This window comes from Piliocolobus tephrosceles, chromosome 19 (assembly GCF_002776525.5).
Source record: "Piliocolobus tephrosceles isolate RC106 chromosome 19, ASM277652v3, whole genome shotgun sequence".
Taxonomy (NCBI): domain Eukaryota; kingdom Metazoa; phylum Chordata; class Mammalia; order Primates; family Cercopithecidae; genus Piliocolobus; species Piliocolobus tephrosceles.
This window is the reverse complement of record NC_045452.1, coordinates 27,449,594-27,466,928: the sequence shown is the minus strand read 5'-3', so window position 1 is coordinate 27,466,928 and position 17,335 is coordinate 27,449,594. Positions and strand designations below refer to the sequence as shown.

At 53.1% G+C, this 17,335-nt stretch overlaps 1 protein-coding gene across 2 annotated transcripts in view; it reads right to left on the bottom strand.

Moving 5' to 3' along the window:
* The window catches only part of FBLN1 (fibulin 1), a 93,532-nt gene that overhangs the window by 16,123 nt on the left and 60,074 nt on the right, over positions 1–17,335 (bottom strand). Inside the window, exons 15-16 of one of the 2 annotated variants that reach the window (XM_023221757.1) lie at positions 8,810–8,952; positions 6,679–6,810 (exon numbers count right to left, since the gene is read on the bottom strand). In XM_023221757.1, coding sequence (XP_023077525.1) covers positions 6,679–6,810; positions 8,810–8,952 — 275 coding nt within the window. Of the gene's footprint in view, positions 1–6,678; positions 6,811–8,809; positions 8,953–16,249; positions 17,072–17,335 lie in introns of those variants that run through there. The other variant, XM_023221758.2, reaches the window with a different exon arrangement.

Sequence of the window (17,335 nt, the reverse complement as noted above, 5' to 3'; positions counted from 1 at the left end):
GTGCTTCCCCTTTCCACTGGCCCTGCAAGGCGTGCTCCCCACCTCTCTAGCCCTGAGAGTAACAAGCTGCTTCTGTTACTTCCTGTGTTGATTGCGCTGTCTTCTCTGCGTCTCCCCTGACTGGACACCAAAAGCCAGCTTCCTTCCTGATCAGGGCTAGAATGTACAGCCACTCTCAAGACAGCAAGGCCAAATTCGGAAGAACTGATATTTACAAACCGTTTAGGTTTCCAACAGTCTTTACATCCTGGGCACCCACTGTGTGCCAGGCACTGCTGGGAGCTTTCACATACATTGTTTCATCTGATTCCATTAATGAGATGCAGAGTCTCCAATTAGGGCATTTCCTTCCTAAATGTAATATAGGTGACCATGTCTAAGGTGAGCAGCTGGTCGTCCACCCTTCGATCGTGTGGCCTTCATCGCTGCCACGCTGCTTGGCCGGCCTTGCCCCTCCCAGGAGCTGAGGACCCAAACCCTTCGGCTTCTCTGAGGAACCCTGCAGCAGCTGAGCCCTTAGAGCTGCCTGGGGGGCTGCGAAGCTTGGGGGACAACACAGAGCTGACTTAAGGACCTGCTTGGGAAGTGCAGCTCCAACTCGCTGGCTGTGGGACCCTGGGCCAGCGCTTCCTTTCTTTCTTACATAAATGGTGATGCCTGCCCCAGGTGGCTGTCCCACAAGGCTGCTCAAGGATCTAACAGCATATGGTGCTTGTGATGGGCCTCTGGGCACATGATGGGTGGACGCACAGGGAGGCACCAGGTGATTCCAAAGCAAAACTGCCAGCAATGTCTCCAAACACTGTCCCTGGGCCCAGGGCAGCCTTGGGCTGGGGACACAAGGTCTGGTCTTGATACTACAGGACTGTCCTTTCTCCAAGCCAGAGAGTATAAAACATCTCAGAGATCAAATCCTGTGCAAACGCACTCACCACTCACACGCACCCACCCACCCACAAACACACACATTCCACACCCAGCCACACATGCACTAAGTCACACCAGAGGGCTTGCCCAGAAGCAAGTGTGCAGAGTGCAGTAGGTCTGGATGTCTTCTAAGACGCGTAGGTTGTCATTAAAGCCCATTCCCAGCCGTGAAGCTCCTGCCCCGGCCTAGAAACAGCCTCCCTAAATTGCAGCCAACCCCAGCATCTATCTGCACGGGGTGCGGCTGTGGCTGTCACTGGGGAATCATTGAGGCTGAGAGGGGTCCTGGAAAGAAGGCAGGTCTGGGGGTCCCAGGGAGCAGCCTGGTGAGTCGCCTGTGTGACCAAGGACGAGTAGGCCCTTGGCAGGTAAACAGCCGGAGAGAAAGCCTCCAGGACCCCGCCATTCCGCAGAATGGTGACATCTGAACCTCATCTTTTGACTGCCCGGACATACAGGGAGGTCTTTCCTCATCAAGGACTGGCCGAGGACCCAAGACCCCATGGCCGGGAGCACTGGGACTGTGTAAAAGGAGGTGCTTCACTACTTATCGTCTATGGCTGGGACTCAGACTCAACCACTGCTGACAGATGCCAGCCAGTGTAGACACCAGCTGGTATAGACCAGAATCGGGGCTTAACATAGGCCATGGGGATAGGGAGTCCCAGAGCTGGACAGTTCAGGTCTAAGCCCTATCCTCGAACACTTCCTGGCTGGGAGATCCTGGGGACTTAGCTCCTCCGGCCTCAGTCTTCTTACCTGCTGAGCGGGTACAACCTCAACCGCAACCTCAAGCTGCAGGAGGCCCGGCGGGTGAAACAAAGCAGCAGGATCTGGAAGCTCCATGGGCAGCACAAACCTCCCAGGGGACAGCACAGACCTCCCGTGGCTCCCGTGGCCCCCAGGACAGCATCCACCAAGGCCTGGCCCTGTAGCCCCTTTCAGCCTCCCCTCAACCTTCCCTGTACCCTGGATGCTCCAGTAGCCCCAAACCGTATGCTGTGCCCTCCCTTCCCGGCTCCCTGCCTCTCGTCGCGCTGTTCATGGGCCAGCCACAGACATGGCTGTGAGTTTGGGTGTCCCACTTGTCTGGCTCACTCCTCGGCCTCAAGACCCAGAACGTGTGTGACCTCTTCCAAGAAGCCTTCCCTGACTGCCCCATGGTCATGTCCACGTAACAGGAGGGGCTGGCCTGCAAAAAACTACAAAGACAACTCTGTAGCTCCCTGCAACCTGGTAGGCCCAAGGGTCAGGAGGTCCACGTGCAAAATGCGTCCGTAGGCCAAAGAATTACTTCACCTGCAGGCTCTCTAGCTCCTCCCGGCACTGGCAGGGTTTTAACAGAAATGTGGCCACAACCAAGCCTCATAGCACACAGATTTCCCTCCCTGGAGAAAGAGGGAGGGCGTTTTTGCAGGCCAGGCCCTCCTATCACACAGCCATGACCCTACAGCAGTCAGGGGAGGCTTCTTGGAAGTGATCACACACATGCTAGGTCTTGAGGGTGAGTGGAGTAAGCCAGACACTCACGTGGCTGGCCTGAGAGTTCAAAGGAAGTGGTGATCCGGAGGCTGGAGGGGAGGTCTGAGGCTCAGACAGCAGCCACAGCCCAGAGGTCCGGGGATCCCCGGTTGCCCCGAGTTGCCTTTCTGTCTCATCCGCACACTGATATACACAGCACGCCCCTGCTGCAGCCAGGGCTCCCCCATTAGTCATCACTCAGGAGATATTACCTGAAAGATCTCTTCCCAGAGCACCCCGGATTACAGCCTGCAGAGCTGAGAATGAATCCAGAGCCGGATAAGGAAGGCTTTGTAGTGGCCTGAGAATCCCTGGGGCGTTAATGGAGCATTTTTGCACAGGGCGAAAAGGCATTCTTCATTTTTCTCTTGACAGCCGGTTCAAGAGGAATGCGAGGGGGCTTTACAAAGACAGCGGCGTGGGCTCCGCTGCGGGCTCCTCGATCCCCGCCGAGAACGGGTCTTTCAAGGCTACGTTAGAGGAAGACTCGGCCCTTGCAGGTTCTTAGTGGACTCGGGACGATTCTCCCTCTTCTTTTGTTACTTTGGGAGGACTGACACGGCGAGTCCCGGGGGCCTGTGCACTGATTGTTTTTCTGGGACATCCAAACTCACGGCAACTTTGCCCACGACAGCACCAGTCAACCCTGGGCTCCGGCTCTTGGGGCGGGGGTGTGGTGTTTGGGGAAGACTGGGCTTCAGGCCCGTTCTGGCCCCAGCTTTGAGTGGCCTCGGGCAAGTCTCTTGCCCTCTCTGGCCCTCACTCTCTCCTTTGTTAGAGGAGATAATCCCACCATGTCACACGGTCCTGGCAATGATGAAATCCTGGCTCCCGGTCATCGCAGGTACTAAGTGTCACTCCCTCACATGCAAGGAGACTCAGCTCAGGCCTCACCTCCTCCAGGAAGCCCTCCTGATCCGGTGCCCAGTGTCCACACAGGGCATGGCCTAGAGCAGACAAGGGTTCAGCAAGCACCGTGAGTAGGCGGCGTTCCCTGCCGTGCGCTGCAGGCAGCACAGAGCTGCACGGGGCTTCCCAGGAGGCTCAAGAGCCTCCCACGCTCCCCTCAGGAGCAGCGGCCCTGGAAGCCGCTTTCCTCCTCTCCACCACCACCAAGAGTTTCTGTCTAAGTCACTGCTTGAAATGAGAACTGCACTGCTGAAAACAAGTCTGAAAACATCCCAGGCCCTGCGGTTTTTCAGTTGCACAGTCTCAGGCGGTCATTTAACTTAGTTCCCTCCTTTGCCCAAGGGAGACAATCATGACCCGTCGCTGGCAGTGTCTGTGAGGACTGGGGAATGCGGGGGTGAAGGTACCCAGCCACGGTAAGGAGCCGGTGAGGTTTCAACCCCACGTTTCCAGGGCTGCTTCAGGCTGGGCTCGAGTCCAGTGGCGGAACCATCTGTTGCCAGGTGGACAGGCCAGGAGCCGTGTGCCGGGATGGCTGCCCCTAGGGACCAGGAAGCTCCCAGGACGTAAGGAAGTTATTCTGGGCAGAAGAGGAGGGAGAAGGAAGTAGGGATATGGAAGCCCAGGGAAGAGATCCCAGATGGAGAAATAAGATCAGCGCAGTGGGGACAGAGACAGGAGCCAGCCAGCAACGCAGCCTAGGTCCCAACACGCAGGGCTTGCCCCCCTGGGGGGTCTCAGTCCTCCACCTGAGATGACATGGGCACCAGGTCAACTCCAGGAACGCAGCCAGGTGGGGCATCCGGCACACAGACCGAGGCGTGGAAGAGGCAGGGGCCTCCCCAGCACACAGGGCTACAGGCACGACAATTCCAAGGGCCAGGCTGGGGCCCTCCCTCACGCAGCCCCAGCCCGGAATTCCAAAGACCAGGGCACCCGTGACCAACTGTGCTGGGGGAAGCCGCTGGGTCCTTGTGGCCTCATCCACATTCCATTCCCAGAAGCTCGCTGCAGGGACAGGGCCTGCGATTATCTCTCATACCCTGGGACTCTGCTCCATTGCCCACTGTGTCCCTGATTCACTGTGAGAAGACTGGCAAGCCTCCTCGCCCTTCCGGGCCTCGGTTTCCCCTCCTACAGAAGAAGGAGTTGGAAGAGATGGTCTCTAGGAGCCTCCAGGCTCTGACATGCCAGGATTTTCTGCCCCAGTGGATGGGAAGCTGAGAAACAGACACTCCCAGGTTGTTTCTGTCTGGAGCAGATGCAGCCAGAGAAAGGCACTGGTGGGCACTGGTTCCAGGCCCAGCAGCTGCCCAACCTCTTGGCTTGGGTCACCCCAGGAAGGATGTAGGTGGGAACTAAAGATGCAAAACCTGCCAGGAGACTTCCCCTGAGAGAGCCTCCACAGGCCGTCAAGGCCTGTCTCTCTGTGCATGCCTATTTTGGCATCACATTTTGATGATCTGATATGGGGTGGCGTCTCCCTGCTGCTGAGATGCAAAGCCCACAGGGGCGACGTGGTATTTATCCCTCTCTGTATCTGCAAGGCTCAGCCCAGGGTCAGGCACAGGCAGGGGCTCAGGAAGAGTTCAGAAACGGAAAGAATGAGTGAGTGAACTGGAAGGTCCTAGGATTCCAAACTCCCATGTTCCAAGATCTGGAAACCACCTGAGGGCTGGGCCATGTCCCAGCCACACCTGCAAGCCCAGCATCAAGCACAGGGCTGGCCCCTTTGGGCCGGGGGGTGGCTGTGGGCCAGTGTCAGGGTGCATATTCCACCCACCCAGTAGGGCAGGACAAACCCCTGATCCAACCTCCTCCTCCCTGCCCTCCTGCACAGGGGCCTGGAGGGCCCTCAAGGCTCCCTTCACCTAAACTCTCATTTCACAATGGGGGAAACTGAGGCCCAGAGTGGGGAGTGACTCAGGGCAAGCAGCAAGTTTCACAACAGCCAATAACCGAACCATGTGCCTTCCCCTTGGAATCACGCGAGGGCTAATGCACCATTAATTGTAATTAACTAATTATTCCTGCTGCCAGTTAGTGCAGGAGGAGGCTGGCGTGGGGAGCCCCGCGCAGTGACTCAGTCATGTTTACAACATGCAAACCCATTTAAAAGCTTGTAAAGGTGCTATAAATGGCTCTTTGGCAAGAGGGGAATAACGATTCCTTTCTCCAGCCGCCAGTTTTAACAACCGTCGGGGTTTGGCCAGCAAGGACTGAGCCTCCAAGGTCCAACAGCGCCACCTGGAGGCCGCGCCCCCAAACGCTCTGCGCAGTGCGCACTGCACGGTCACCGGCTCTGGTTAGGACCTCCCGGAATCCAGCGCCTAAGGGACTATGAAGCCCAATCCTCCCAGTTCACAATGGGGAAACTGAGGCCCAGGGGAGGGCAGGGACTGTCCGTCCGTTGCTCAGCTGCTTTGAAAGTGTTCCGAGTATAAATCCAAGTCCAAAATGGCAGATGCCACCGTTTTCATTTCCCATGACTGTAAATTGTTTAAAATGTGACGGTTCAGGAGAGGGGCTGTGAATGACAGAAACAAGTGTGCGGAGTGGAGCGGGCCTGGATCTTTTTTCACATGAGTAAGTTGTCCTTAAAGCCCGTTCCTAGCCAGGGAGGGCCCTGCCCCAGCCTGTAAACAACTTCCCCAGCCTGCACCCATCAACAGGACTTCCACAGTCCCCTCACGCCCCAGCCTCCCTTCACGGTCCCCAAACACCGGATCTCCAGGGAGAAAGAGCAGTGAGTTCCCCGTTCCGATGGGCTGTGCGCACAGAGTGGCCTTGGTCCTCTTACCAACTGATGCGTGGGGAGGGGACGACTACTACTCAAGGCCACATGGCGAGTCCGGCTAGTTCCAAGGCTGAGAGACCAGAGCTCAGGTCCTCTGATTCCTACTTTGCTATCCCTCCCACTGCACCCCAAGAATGACAATCCTCTTAGCTCCCACTGACTGCGGGACTGTGCCAGCCCCAGGTCAAGCGCTTTACTTGGGTGGTATCATTTGAAATTCATGGTTGTGAGAAGCAGAGCTCTCTGGAACCCATCCATTTTATAGGCAGGGAGACCGAGACCCAGAGGGGTCACCTGGAGAGCGGGTGGCACAGCTAGGGTCGGATCCCAGGCAGGAGCCCCCACTCTGGCCGTTCCTCGGCTGAGACCGACTGGGAGCTGTGGTGGCCTCGGCTCTGGGCCCTGAAGGTTGGGTGGGCTCGGATCTGGGAAGGGGATTCAGATGGGAGTTGGGCTGGGCCAGAGAGGTTTGGGGGTGGACGGGGAGGGGTGCCTGGATAGAGCTGATATTCCCGGCCACTCACCCACGGTCATGCCGTCCATGTAGCGCTTGATGATGTCAAAAGAGTCCCGCAGGTTCCCTTCCGTTATGTCAAAGATGATGTTAGCCTGGCTGGCAGGATGCGGTGGCGTGATGGCCCGGAGGAAGATGATCTCTGCAGAGGCACAGCATGGAGAAGGGCTCAGCACAGCCTGTCCCCAGCCCCAGTCCCAGGAACTCGGCCCCAGGAACTTGCCCTCGGGGAATGAAGACCTAACCCAGGGCCCTTTCACGAGGCAACATCAGTGAAGCCAGAGATCCCCCGTGCGGGAGGCTGGAGGGGGTCTGGACCTTGCTATATCACAGCCTATCCCTGTTTTATCGAGGGGGAAACAGAGATTTTGGATCTTGCTTGGGGACGCAGAGCTAATCAGAGGCAGGGCTGGTGAGAAGTCATCAGTCACTGTGAATATTCATGAAGGTGGGGGCCAGAGGAGGGAAGCGAGTGGGGGGACAGAGGGAGAGAGCAGGAAGGCTAGGGGAGTGGGCCCCTCTCCCATCTATAGTGCTGCGGGTCAGGGGGCCACCGCTCAGGGTGGCCTGGGCTCTCTGGGGGTGTGTCCATCTCTCAGATCAGACAGTGAAGCAGGGCAGCCCCAGCTCTGGGCTGTCTGGGGGGAGTCCTCTCCGTGGGCCTCAGTTTCCTCACCCTGTAAGGTGAGGAAGGAAGCCGGCGGGGATCCACTAACGGTCCTTTCAGCACTTAGGGTCAGGGTCTGGATTTCCTGGGCCCGAGATGCTAACAGGTGTCCCAACGGCACTCAGCTCCCTGCGACAACCAACACTCAGATCGGGGCTGGCCCAAGAGGCCACAAAACCAGCCACCGGGGATTTGGGAAGGATTTGTATGTGGTTTGGTGAAACCCCATCATTTTGCAAAAGGCAAATACCAGTTAGTTATTTTCTCTGACCCGAGTCTGTGCCACCCTGTGGCGATTCAGTGCCGTTCCTTTTCCGGAGGGGCAAGCCTGGGGGACTGGGACTGGGGACCCGTTCCTTGGGCAACCACGTGCTGGGGGAGCCTCTCCTCCCCCATCCCCCACTGCATGGTTGTGTCATGGTGTAAACACTGGTGTCCTCACGGCTAGCTCCGTTGTATGCCTCCCCTCAGAGGGTAGGAGGACCCCTTCTTATCACCATGTCCCCAGAGCCTGACGCAGAGGGGCTCCATCCACGGCTGCTGAATGAATGAAATCATGGCAAGCTTCTCCGCAGGCCAGGGATGGGGACTCCCTAGAGGGCGGGGGTGTCTGGGGACCAGGCACATGGGCAGCACAGCCCGAAAGCGAGGTGAACAGGGCAGTGCTCCATCCATAGCCCTCTGCCAGGCTTGGGAGCGTGCAGCCCCTGGCCCTGCTCCAGAGAAACGGTGCAGTGATGGCAGGTTACACAACATGTCTACACTGCATGCCAGGAGCTTCCTAGAGAGCCAGGCCAGGGTGTGGGAGCACTGACTGGGTTATACCTGAGCTTCCTATTTCCAGTCAGGCCCCTCCAGTTCACCTGGCCCTAGGTCAACAGGATGATGTTTCTATATGCAAACCTCGTCCACTGCAACCTTCCGATGGTTCCCCCAAAGCCTGGGGGTTGAAGGCCCAACTCCAATTTTAGCCTCCTGTTTATCCTTCCAGCCCACCTCCTGCCAAGCCTCTACCACTCCAGCGGAAAACCCTGGCTGAGTTCCTCAAATGCCCACACTGTCTCCCATACCGCCAGACCCTTCTGGCCACGTCCTGCTCCACTGGGCACGCTCCTCTCCCCTTTTCCCCCTTTCATTCGAATACCTCACCATCCAGGACCTGGCCTGGCCGTCACTTCCTCCTGGAGGCCCTCCCTGATTCTCCAGTGCTGGTCACAGAATCAGTGCTTAATGGCTGTCTGCATAACAACTGTGACCCATAACAAAGACCCCTGAACAGAGATCTGAGAAGGGGCCAAATGCTGCTGTTCCGGTAGGTGCGGGCAGTGGGGGGCGATACACAGATGCAAAGAAAGTTCCGCATTTCAAAGCCCGGGCCAAGTTTTACAAGGAATGGCTCCTGTAGGCCAAGCCCTCAGCTGACGTTGAGGGAGGCCCTAGGGGGCCCTGGGACCCCCAAGCCCATGCCACTCACCTTCAGGGCGGGTGAACTCGCGGAAGGTGGGCAGCGAGATGACGGTGTGGGAGATGGTGTGCACGGGGTCGAACACGCACGTGACATCGTTGGGGCGGCAGGACTTGATGCAGCGGACCGTGTCTGTCTTCTCTTGTTGGAGCCTGAGGGGAACCACAGCACACAAGGCTGATGGGGAAACTGGGACAGCAGCTCCTACAGGGGCCAAGGTCCAGGGAGGAGGGGCAGGCAGGTGGCCAGGCCAGGGGCATCTGTCCCAGAGACAGCTCTGTCAGAGAACGACAGTGGTCTCTGCAGCCTGGCTGCTCTGTGGGGAGGTTCCTGGCCCTTCCTGCAAACTGGAGCGGGACCTAAATGCCAGAAACACCCCCTGGCTTCCATGTGCCCTGGCGGATAAGCACAGCTTGGAAATTTGTCAGTTGCACGAACTGAGCATCAATATCCACAACCACAAAATAGAGTCACAGGTTCACTCGCCCAACAAATATGTTTTGAGTGCCACGCGCCAGGTGCTAGGAACAGCAAAGTGAACAAGGGACACATGGTCCCGCCTTCTCAGAGCCCACAGTGAGGCTGGGCAGCAGGGTAGTAAACGAAGGAGCAGATAGCGTCAAGCTCGGTGCCCGGCACAGCAAAGTCAATTCCACATCACCAGGCGACGGGGAGGCAGGAGAAGAGGCTACAGTCTCTCAGAGGTCTGGGTTCCAGCTACTGTGCCAGATAGATTTTTAAAACCTCTTGATCATAAAATAAAACGCGGATACAAAATTACACAAAACGAAAGTATAGTTTAACGCGTTATTATAAGGCAAATGCCTTTATAATGAACACCCAGGTCAAGAAAGAGAACGTGGCCAGTCACCAAAGGCCCCGCAACTGCCAGACGGAGCTCAACTCCTACTGCATCCCAGAAGCGACCCCTAGCCTGCGTCCCATGGCAGTCCCCTACCTGGGTTTCTTCATAGTTTCCTCACATAAGCGTGCATCTCTAGACACAATCATTCAGACTTCTCCATCAACATGTTTTTGCTCTGTCTTTTAAGTCCATTTTAATCTACAGGTTTATTCTCCGTTCCTTTCTTTTCTTTTTTAATCTACAGGTTTCTTCGTTTGTTTATTTATTTATGATGGAGTTTTACTCTTGCTGCCTGGGCTGGAGTACAATGTTGCAATCTTGGCTCACCGCAACCTCCACCTCCCAGGTTCAAGCAATTCTCCTGCCTCAGCCTCCCAAGTAACTGGGATTACAAGCATGTGCCATCATGCCTGGCTAATTTTTTGTATTTAGTAGAGATGGGGTTTCACCACGTTGGTCGGGCTGGTCTTGAACTCCTGACCTCAGGTGACCCACCCGCCTCGGCCTCCCAAAGTGTTGGGATTACAGGCGTGAGCCACCGTGCCCGGCCTCCTTTATTCCCCATACAACTTATCTATTAAAGAACCTGAAGAATTTGAGCTGTTGCGTCCTACAGGCTGGACTTTGTTGATTGCATCCTCATGGTGCAGTTCAGCGTGGTCCTCTGTCCACTGATTTCCTGGACATTGGCAGCCGAATCCAGAGTCCTGATGCCACGCAGGCCCAGTCCCTTTTCACAAGACGGTAGGTGGTAGTGCGTCTTCAGTGAGAGCCACACAGTGACTGGCTGCCTGTCTGTGAGGACAGCATCTACTGATGCTCAAGGCTTCTGCCCACTGATTCATCAAGGATTGCAAAATGCTGATAGTCTGGTTCTACCATTTCATTTCCATTTATTAGCTGGAATACTCCTGTAAAGAGATGCTTCCCTCCATGTGCTATTTTGATTTTTTTTTTTTTTTTTTTTTTTGAAATGGAGTCTCGCTCTGTCGCCCAGGCTAGAGTGCTGTGGTGCAATCTCGGCTTACTGCAACCTCCTCCTCCCAGTTCAGGCGATTCTCCTGCCTCAGCCTCCTGAGTAGCTGGGACTACAGGCGCACACCACCATGCCCAGCTAATTTTTGTATTTTTAGTAGAGATGGGGTTTCACCATGCTGATCAGGCTAGTCTCGAGCTCCTGACATTGTGATCTGCCCACCTCGGCCTCCCAAAGTGCTGGGATTATAGGCATGAGCCATAGCGCCCGGCCTGTTTTTGTTTTTAGTGAGAAATGGCTTATCAAGACCACAGTCTGGATACTAGGGAGGCTCAGTGCTAGGGGGTTGGTCATTGTTTCTAGGCCTCTTCAGTGGACATTTAAAAAAATAATATACACCAAGAGTTCATACTGATATCCAATTCAAAATAAGCACCATATGGTTTTTAATTAATCTCTTCCAGGCCGGGCGCGGTGGCTCAAGCCTGTAATCCCAGCACTTTGGGAGGCCGAGACGGGTGGATCACGAGGTCAGGAGATTGAGACCATCCTGGCTAACACAGTGAAACCCCGTGTCTACTAAAAAAATACAAAAAACTAACTGGGTGAGGTGGCAGGCGCCTGTAGACCCCGCTACTCGGGAGGGTGAGGCAGGAGAATGGTGTAAACTTGGGAGGCGAAGCTTGTAGTGAGCTGAGATCCGGCCACTGCACTCCAGCCTGGGCCACAGAGCCAGACTCCCTCTCAAAAAAAAAAAAAAAATTCTTCTGTATTACAAAGGCATATTCTTTCTTCCACATCAGAATCCTGGTCCTCAAGGACATAGGGTATTCCATCATTATCCCACATTACCTCCACAGTAGCCTCAGGATGACCATTCTAAAGCTACCATGACTAACATAATTATTGAAAATAATGTTTGATATACTCTCCCTATTCAGCCCAGAGTTTAAAAATAAATGTGCTATGTCTACATTGTCTGAGCTATCCAGTAATTCACACTATACTCTTTTCCTTATAACACTCATTTAGTTGTAGTTCTAGAAGTAACTGAAAGTTTAATGCTTGCATGGTCATAATAGTTTGTGCTCTTTGTACATGAAAGTCAGTTTTGCTAGGTATAAAAATCTGGGCTTACCTTTTCTTGAGTGTCCTTAATATGTTATTTATTTTATTTTAGCATAAAGTGTTGCTGTCAAAGAGTCTAATGAGAACATATTTTTTTTCCCTTGTAAGTCACTTACTGTTTTCGTTTAAATGTTCATAGTTTATTTTTCCCTCCTTTTCTTTCTTTCTTTTTTCTTTTTTTCTGAGACTCTTGTTGCCTAGGTTGAAATGCAGTGGCGTGATCTCGGCTCTCTGCAACCTCTGCCTCCCAGGTTTAAGCAATTCTCCTGCCTCAGCCTCCTGAGCAGCTGAGATTACAGACGTGCACCACCATGCTAATTTTTTTGTATTTTTAGTAGATACTGGTTTTCACCATGTTGGTCAAGCTGGTCTCAAACTCCTGACCTTGTGATCTGCCCACCTTGGCCCCTAAAGTGCTGTGATTACAGGCTTGAGCCACCACACCTGGCCTTCCTCCTTTTCTTTAAAGTACAACAATTACACAAGAATGTATCTTGGTGTTGGTTGTTCTTGTTGATATGCTCAGGTGTGCTATATGTTTTTTCAATGTGGAATTTCAAATCTCTTTTTTAATTTATGGGAAGTTTCTTTGAGATCATTTACAGTATTTTCCCCCATGGATTCAGCTTCTTCTGCAGGGAGTCCTATTATCTAAATGTCAGATCTTCTTATAGATTTTGAATATTTGTTACTTTTTCTTCAAGCTTTTCATCTCTTGTTATTTCTTCCTTGATTTTTAAAAATTTTGGTCTTTTCAACTTCTATTTATCTGTTTATTCACTTTTGTGTTCCGTCTAGTTTAGTATTTACACCTAAAATGTTTAACTTTTTGTTCCTTTGGTCTATTACTTTATTTCTCAGTTTTCTTTTAATTCTGACTCGATTTTTCTTTTTTTCTTTCTTTTTTTTTTTTTTTGAGACAGTCTTGCTCTGTCACCCAGGCCGGAGGACAGTGGCATAATCTTGGCTCACTGCAACCTCTGCCTCCCGGGTTCAAGTGATTCTCCTGCCTCAGCCTCCCGAGTAGCTGGGATTACAGGCACCTGCCACCACGCTCGGCTAATTTTTGTATTCTTAGTAGAGAGGCGGTTTCACCATGTGGGCCAGGCTGCTCTTGAACTCTCGACCTTGTGATCCACCCAGCTCGGCCTCCCAAAGTGCTGAGATTACAGGTGCAAGCCACCACATCCGGCCCCTAATCTCTTCTTATAAGAACTCCTGTTGTACTGGATTAGGGCCCATTCATATGATCTCACTTTTACCTTCATTACCTTGTTGAACGTGACCACATTTGGAGATAGGGACTTTAGAGGTATTAGGGATTAGGAATTCAACATATGAATTTGGGGGGGGGACACAATTCAGCCCCTAACGCTTTGTACGGGTGTCATGGTTTACATTATGTCCTTCCAAGAAAGATGGCAAAGTTCCATCCCCAGTGCCTCAGAATGTGACCTTATTGGGAACTATGGTCATTGAAGATATAATTAGTTTAGATGAGGTCCCATTGGAGTAGGGTGGGCCCCGATCCAAGATGACCGATATCCTTATAAGAAGAGGGCTATGTGATGACAAAGACACACAAGATCATGTGATGACAAAGGCAGGGATTGCAGCAATGTAGCTGCAAGCCAAGGAACACCAACGATTACCAAAAAACCTCCAGGAGCTGGGACAAGTCATGCTCCTAGAGGAGCACTCTCCTACAGAAGCAGCACTCCCCTACAGAAGGAGCACTCCCCTACAGAAGGAGCATTCCTCACCAGAAGAGGCATTCCCCTGGTGGTTTCGGAGGAAGTGCAGCCCTGCCGACATCTTGATTTTAGACTTCTGGCCTCCAGAACCATGAAACGATACATTTCTATTATTTTAAGCCACCCAGTCTATAGTACTTTGTTATAGAAACTCATCCATGGAATTTGAACTTGATGCTTTCGGGTTGATCCTCTTTAGAGGAAATTCGTTTTCCTGGAATTTGGGAGAGAGTTGCATTCACAGTTATCTTCCTGACTTTGCAGAGCTCACCTCCTGACATTCTTCCACATTTACCTGGACCTTCTCTTCCCACAATGGTCTCTTTCCCACACAATTTCTGTTCCATTTCCAGCAGTCTGTCCCTCAACCTTAGGGGGACCTGTGGTGGCAAACATTCAAAAGCTTCCAAGAGTGAGCCTGCGCCAGCCCCTCCCTCCCTCCCACTGACTCTGTGAACACTCTGGCCCCTGGAGTGAGCAAAACGCCTCCCAGTTTCAGCTGCTGTTCCCTCAAAGTGCCTAGTGCACTTTCTGAGGATACCTGTTGATTATTTTGGGGTTCTGCCACTGTTTTTTCCTGCACAGATGCCAAAGTCATGCAGGTGGACCTGAACGGCAGACCTTGTTTAGTTGTAAATGTTTTCCATGGAGTTCTATTTTCCTATCTAGTTGTCTGGGTGGGTGTTTTTTGGTTGGAATCCAGAGAACTTCAGAAATAATGCATCAGCATCTTTCCAGAGTCTCTATGCTACACGTTTTGCATATCTTTTTTTTGAGACAAAGTCTCACTCTATCGCCTAGGCTGGAGTGTGGTGGCACAATCTCGGCTTACTGGAATCTCCGTGTCCCAGGTTCAAGCAGTTCTTCTGCCTCAGCCTCCTGAGTAGCTGAGATTACAGGTGTGTGCCACCATGCCTGGCTAATTTTTGTATTTTTAGTAAAGACAGGATTTCATCATGTTGACCAGGCTGGTCTCGAACTCCAGACCTTCAGTGATCTGCCTGCCTTGGCCTCCCAAAGTGCTGGGATCACAGGCATGAGCCACCACACCTGGCCCATTTTGCTTATCTTATTTCGTTCCAGCCTCACAGCCCTTTCCTCCTTACCACACTGCCTCCTCTAGCTAGTAAGATATCCTGTTCTGGGTTTGGGAATGGCAGAGCGGGCGCCGTGAGATGGGGCTGGAGCAACAGTCTCATTCACTCCAGGGATGCTGCCTCTCCCCAGCATTTGCTACAGTGCGGGACATGGGTTCAGAGCACAGATCCCGGCCCAGGCTGCCTGCGTTCGAATCCCAGCCCCACTGGATACTAGCTGTGGAACTTTGGGCAAGTTCCTGCACCTTTCTGTGCCTCCCTGTCCTCCCTGTGGAATGGGGATATTAAGAGTGCTTGCCTCCCTAGGCTGCTGTGAGGAGGAAACGAATTACGTGCTTGGAACAGCACCTGTCTCGTGGTCAGCACTATAGCTGTTGGGGTTGTTATTATTATCATTACAATAAATATCACCCTTATTACTGTCTTTTCTCCTCAGGAGCTTGATTTACTAGTGACACAGCCAGGAACGCACAGGTCTAGGAATCAAAAGTGATGTCAGTTCCACATATGATCTTGGATCCCTCCAAACTCTCTGAATCTTCATCCCCGTTTCAATGAAGAGCCGCACGAACACCCAATTACCTTCCACTGAATGAAGAAACCCACATTCACACTGACAGAGCGCCTACTCTGTATCAGGTGCTGCCGCTGGATTATTTCAGGCCATCTTCAAAATCAACCATGAGGTGGGCCTTGAGGCTCTCAAAGGCTGACGACGTATCCAGGGTCACAGAACTAGCAAATGGCAAGAAGGAAATTCAACCTCCTGCTCTTATTTTGCTTTTCCTGCACGGTATCCTCTCTCAGCAGCATGAGCTGGGAACATGGCTAAGGAGCCCCAAGGAGCTGCGGGACAGGGGTGAGCGCTCAGGTCATTCAGCTGTCACTCCCACGGTGCGCTCAGGCACACACACAAACCTCGGTGGGGTCCCAAAATGCAACGGGACCCCTCAGGAGGCAGGGAGTTCCACACACACAGGAGAGTCCCTCGGTGGGAATGTTGCAGAGGAGCTTCTGGAAGGGAGGAGCCACAAGAAGCTGTGGAAGGTCACTGGGTGGCCTCCAAAGCTCCTGAGACGTTTCCCTCACCTCTTCACATTCCCATGCACATGAAGGCAAAGGTGTTCCTTCCGGCCTGAGTGATCCGACCCATGACAAATGGATGACTGAATAGGACAAGAACCCCTGCTGTGGCTTGCTGGCTAAACAGAGGAGACCATTTTTATTTATTTATTTTTTTTGAGACAGAGTCTCACTCTTGTTGCCCAGGCTGGTGTGCAATAGTCCCGTCTCAGCTCACTACAATCTCTGCCTCCTGGGCTCAAGCGACTCTCCTGCTTCAGCCTCCCGAGTAGCTGGGATTACAGGCACTCGCCACCATACCCAGCTAATTTTTGTATTTTTAGTAGAGACGGGGTTTCTCCATGTTGGCCAGGCTGGTCTCAAAGTCCTGACCTCAGGTGATCTGCCCGCCTCGGCCTCCCAAAGTGCTGGGATTACAGGCGTGAGCCACCGCACCCGGCCGAGGAAAAGATATTTGAACTAAGCCTTAAAAATGCTATCTATCCATCCATCCATCCATCCATCCATCCATCCATCCATCCATCCATCCATCCATCGGTCTGTCCATCCATCCATCCATCCACGTTTATTCAGATGTTTACTGAGCTCCTTCTTCAGGCCAAACACCGCAAAGTTGCAGAGAATACAGAAATTAACCAGACACAATCCCCGCCTTCAAAGAGCCCGTCTAGAGGGGACTAAGAAACAGCCACAACACAATGGGGTAAATGCTCTGATGGAGGAGCCCGGGGCCAGGGGAGCTCAGGCTAACTGCATTGAGGAGGTCACTTCTGAGCCAAGTCTGCAAGGAGAATGGCAGTCTGCAGGGGGACAGCATGACACATGCTAAAGCCACAAGAAGACAGATTCAGGGAAGTGCAAGCCCCTCCGTGGGGCCAGGGCACAAGCACATGGATGAGCTGGAGTGGGGCAGGTGCAGCTCAAAGGGTGGGCAGAGGCCAGATCAGGCCAGGCCTCCAATGCCATTGCAAGGAGGCTATGCTTCATCTGCTAGGAAAAGACAACCATGGAAGGTTCTAAGGAAGATCAGACCATCGTAACCAGACTAGTCTTTCGGAGAGGCTCTTGGACTGCATCTTGGAGAATGTACTAGAATATGGGAGACTCGAGGCTGGTGCAGACCAGGCATGATCAGAGAGACGGCCGGGAGACAAAATGGCGAGGGCCACGGGGAAAAGGGCTCGTGCTCCCATGGCACAATCACAGCTGCCTCAGCGCGAGGTGTGGGGCCATCTGTCTGTCTAGGTCCATCTTCCTCACTAGGCATCAAGGTGGGCATCCCCCAATCCCTGCTTCCATGGAAGAACCCTGCGGTCCTCTTTACTTAACCCCGCTGGGGTGTTCTGCCTTCCTCGCTTGGATTTCTGCCTGGAGACAGTGCCAGCACAGTGTCACAGTCACAGAAATGCTAGTGACATAAGCCAGGGCTGGCAGAGTCATCTGTTCCCTGAACAGACATTGACAGAGCACCTTCGGCACGTGAGATGTTTTGCAAGGACCTGGGAACACCGCACTGAATGAGACAGACCTGGTCTCTGCCTTCACAGAGCCTTCTGGAAGGTGGGGAAGACAAACGTGAAACGCAAGTCAACAGGAACCGCAGCCCGTCACAAGCACCACGAAGGAAAGGGG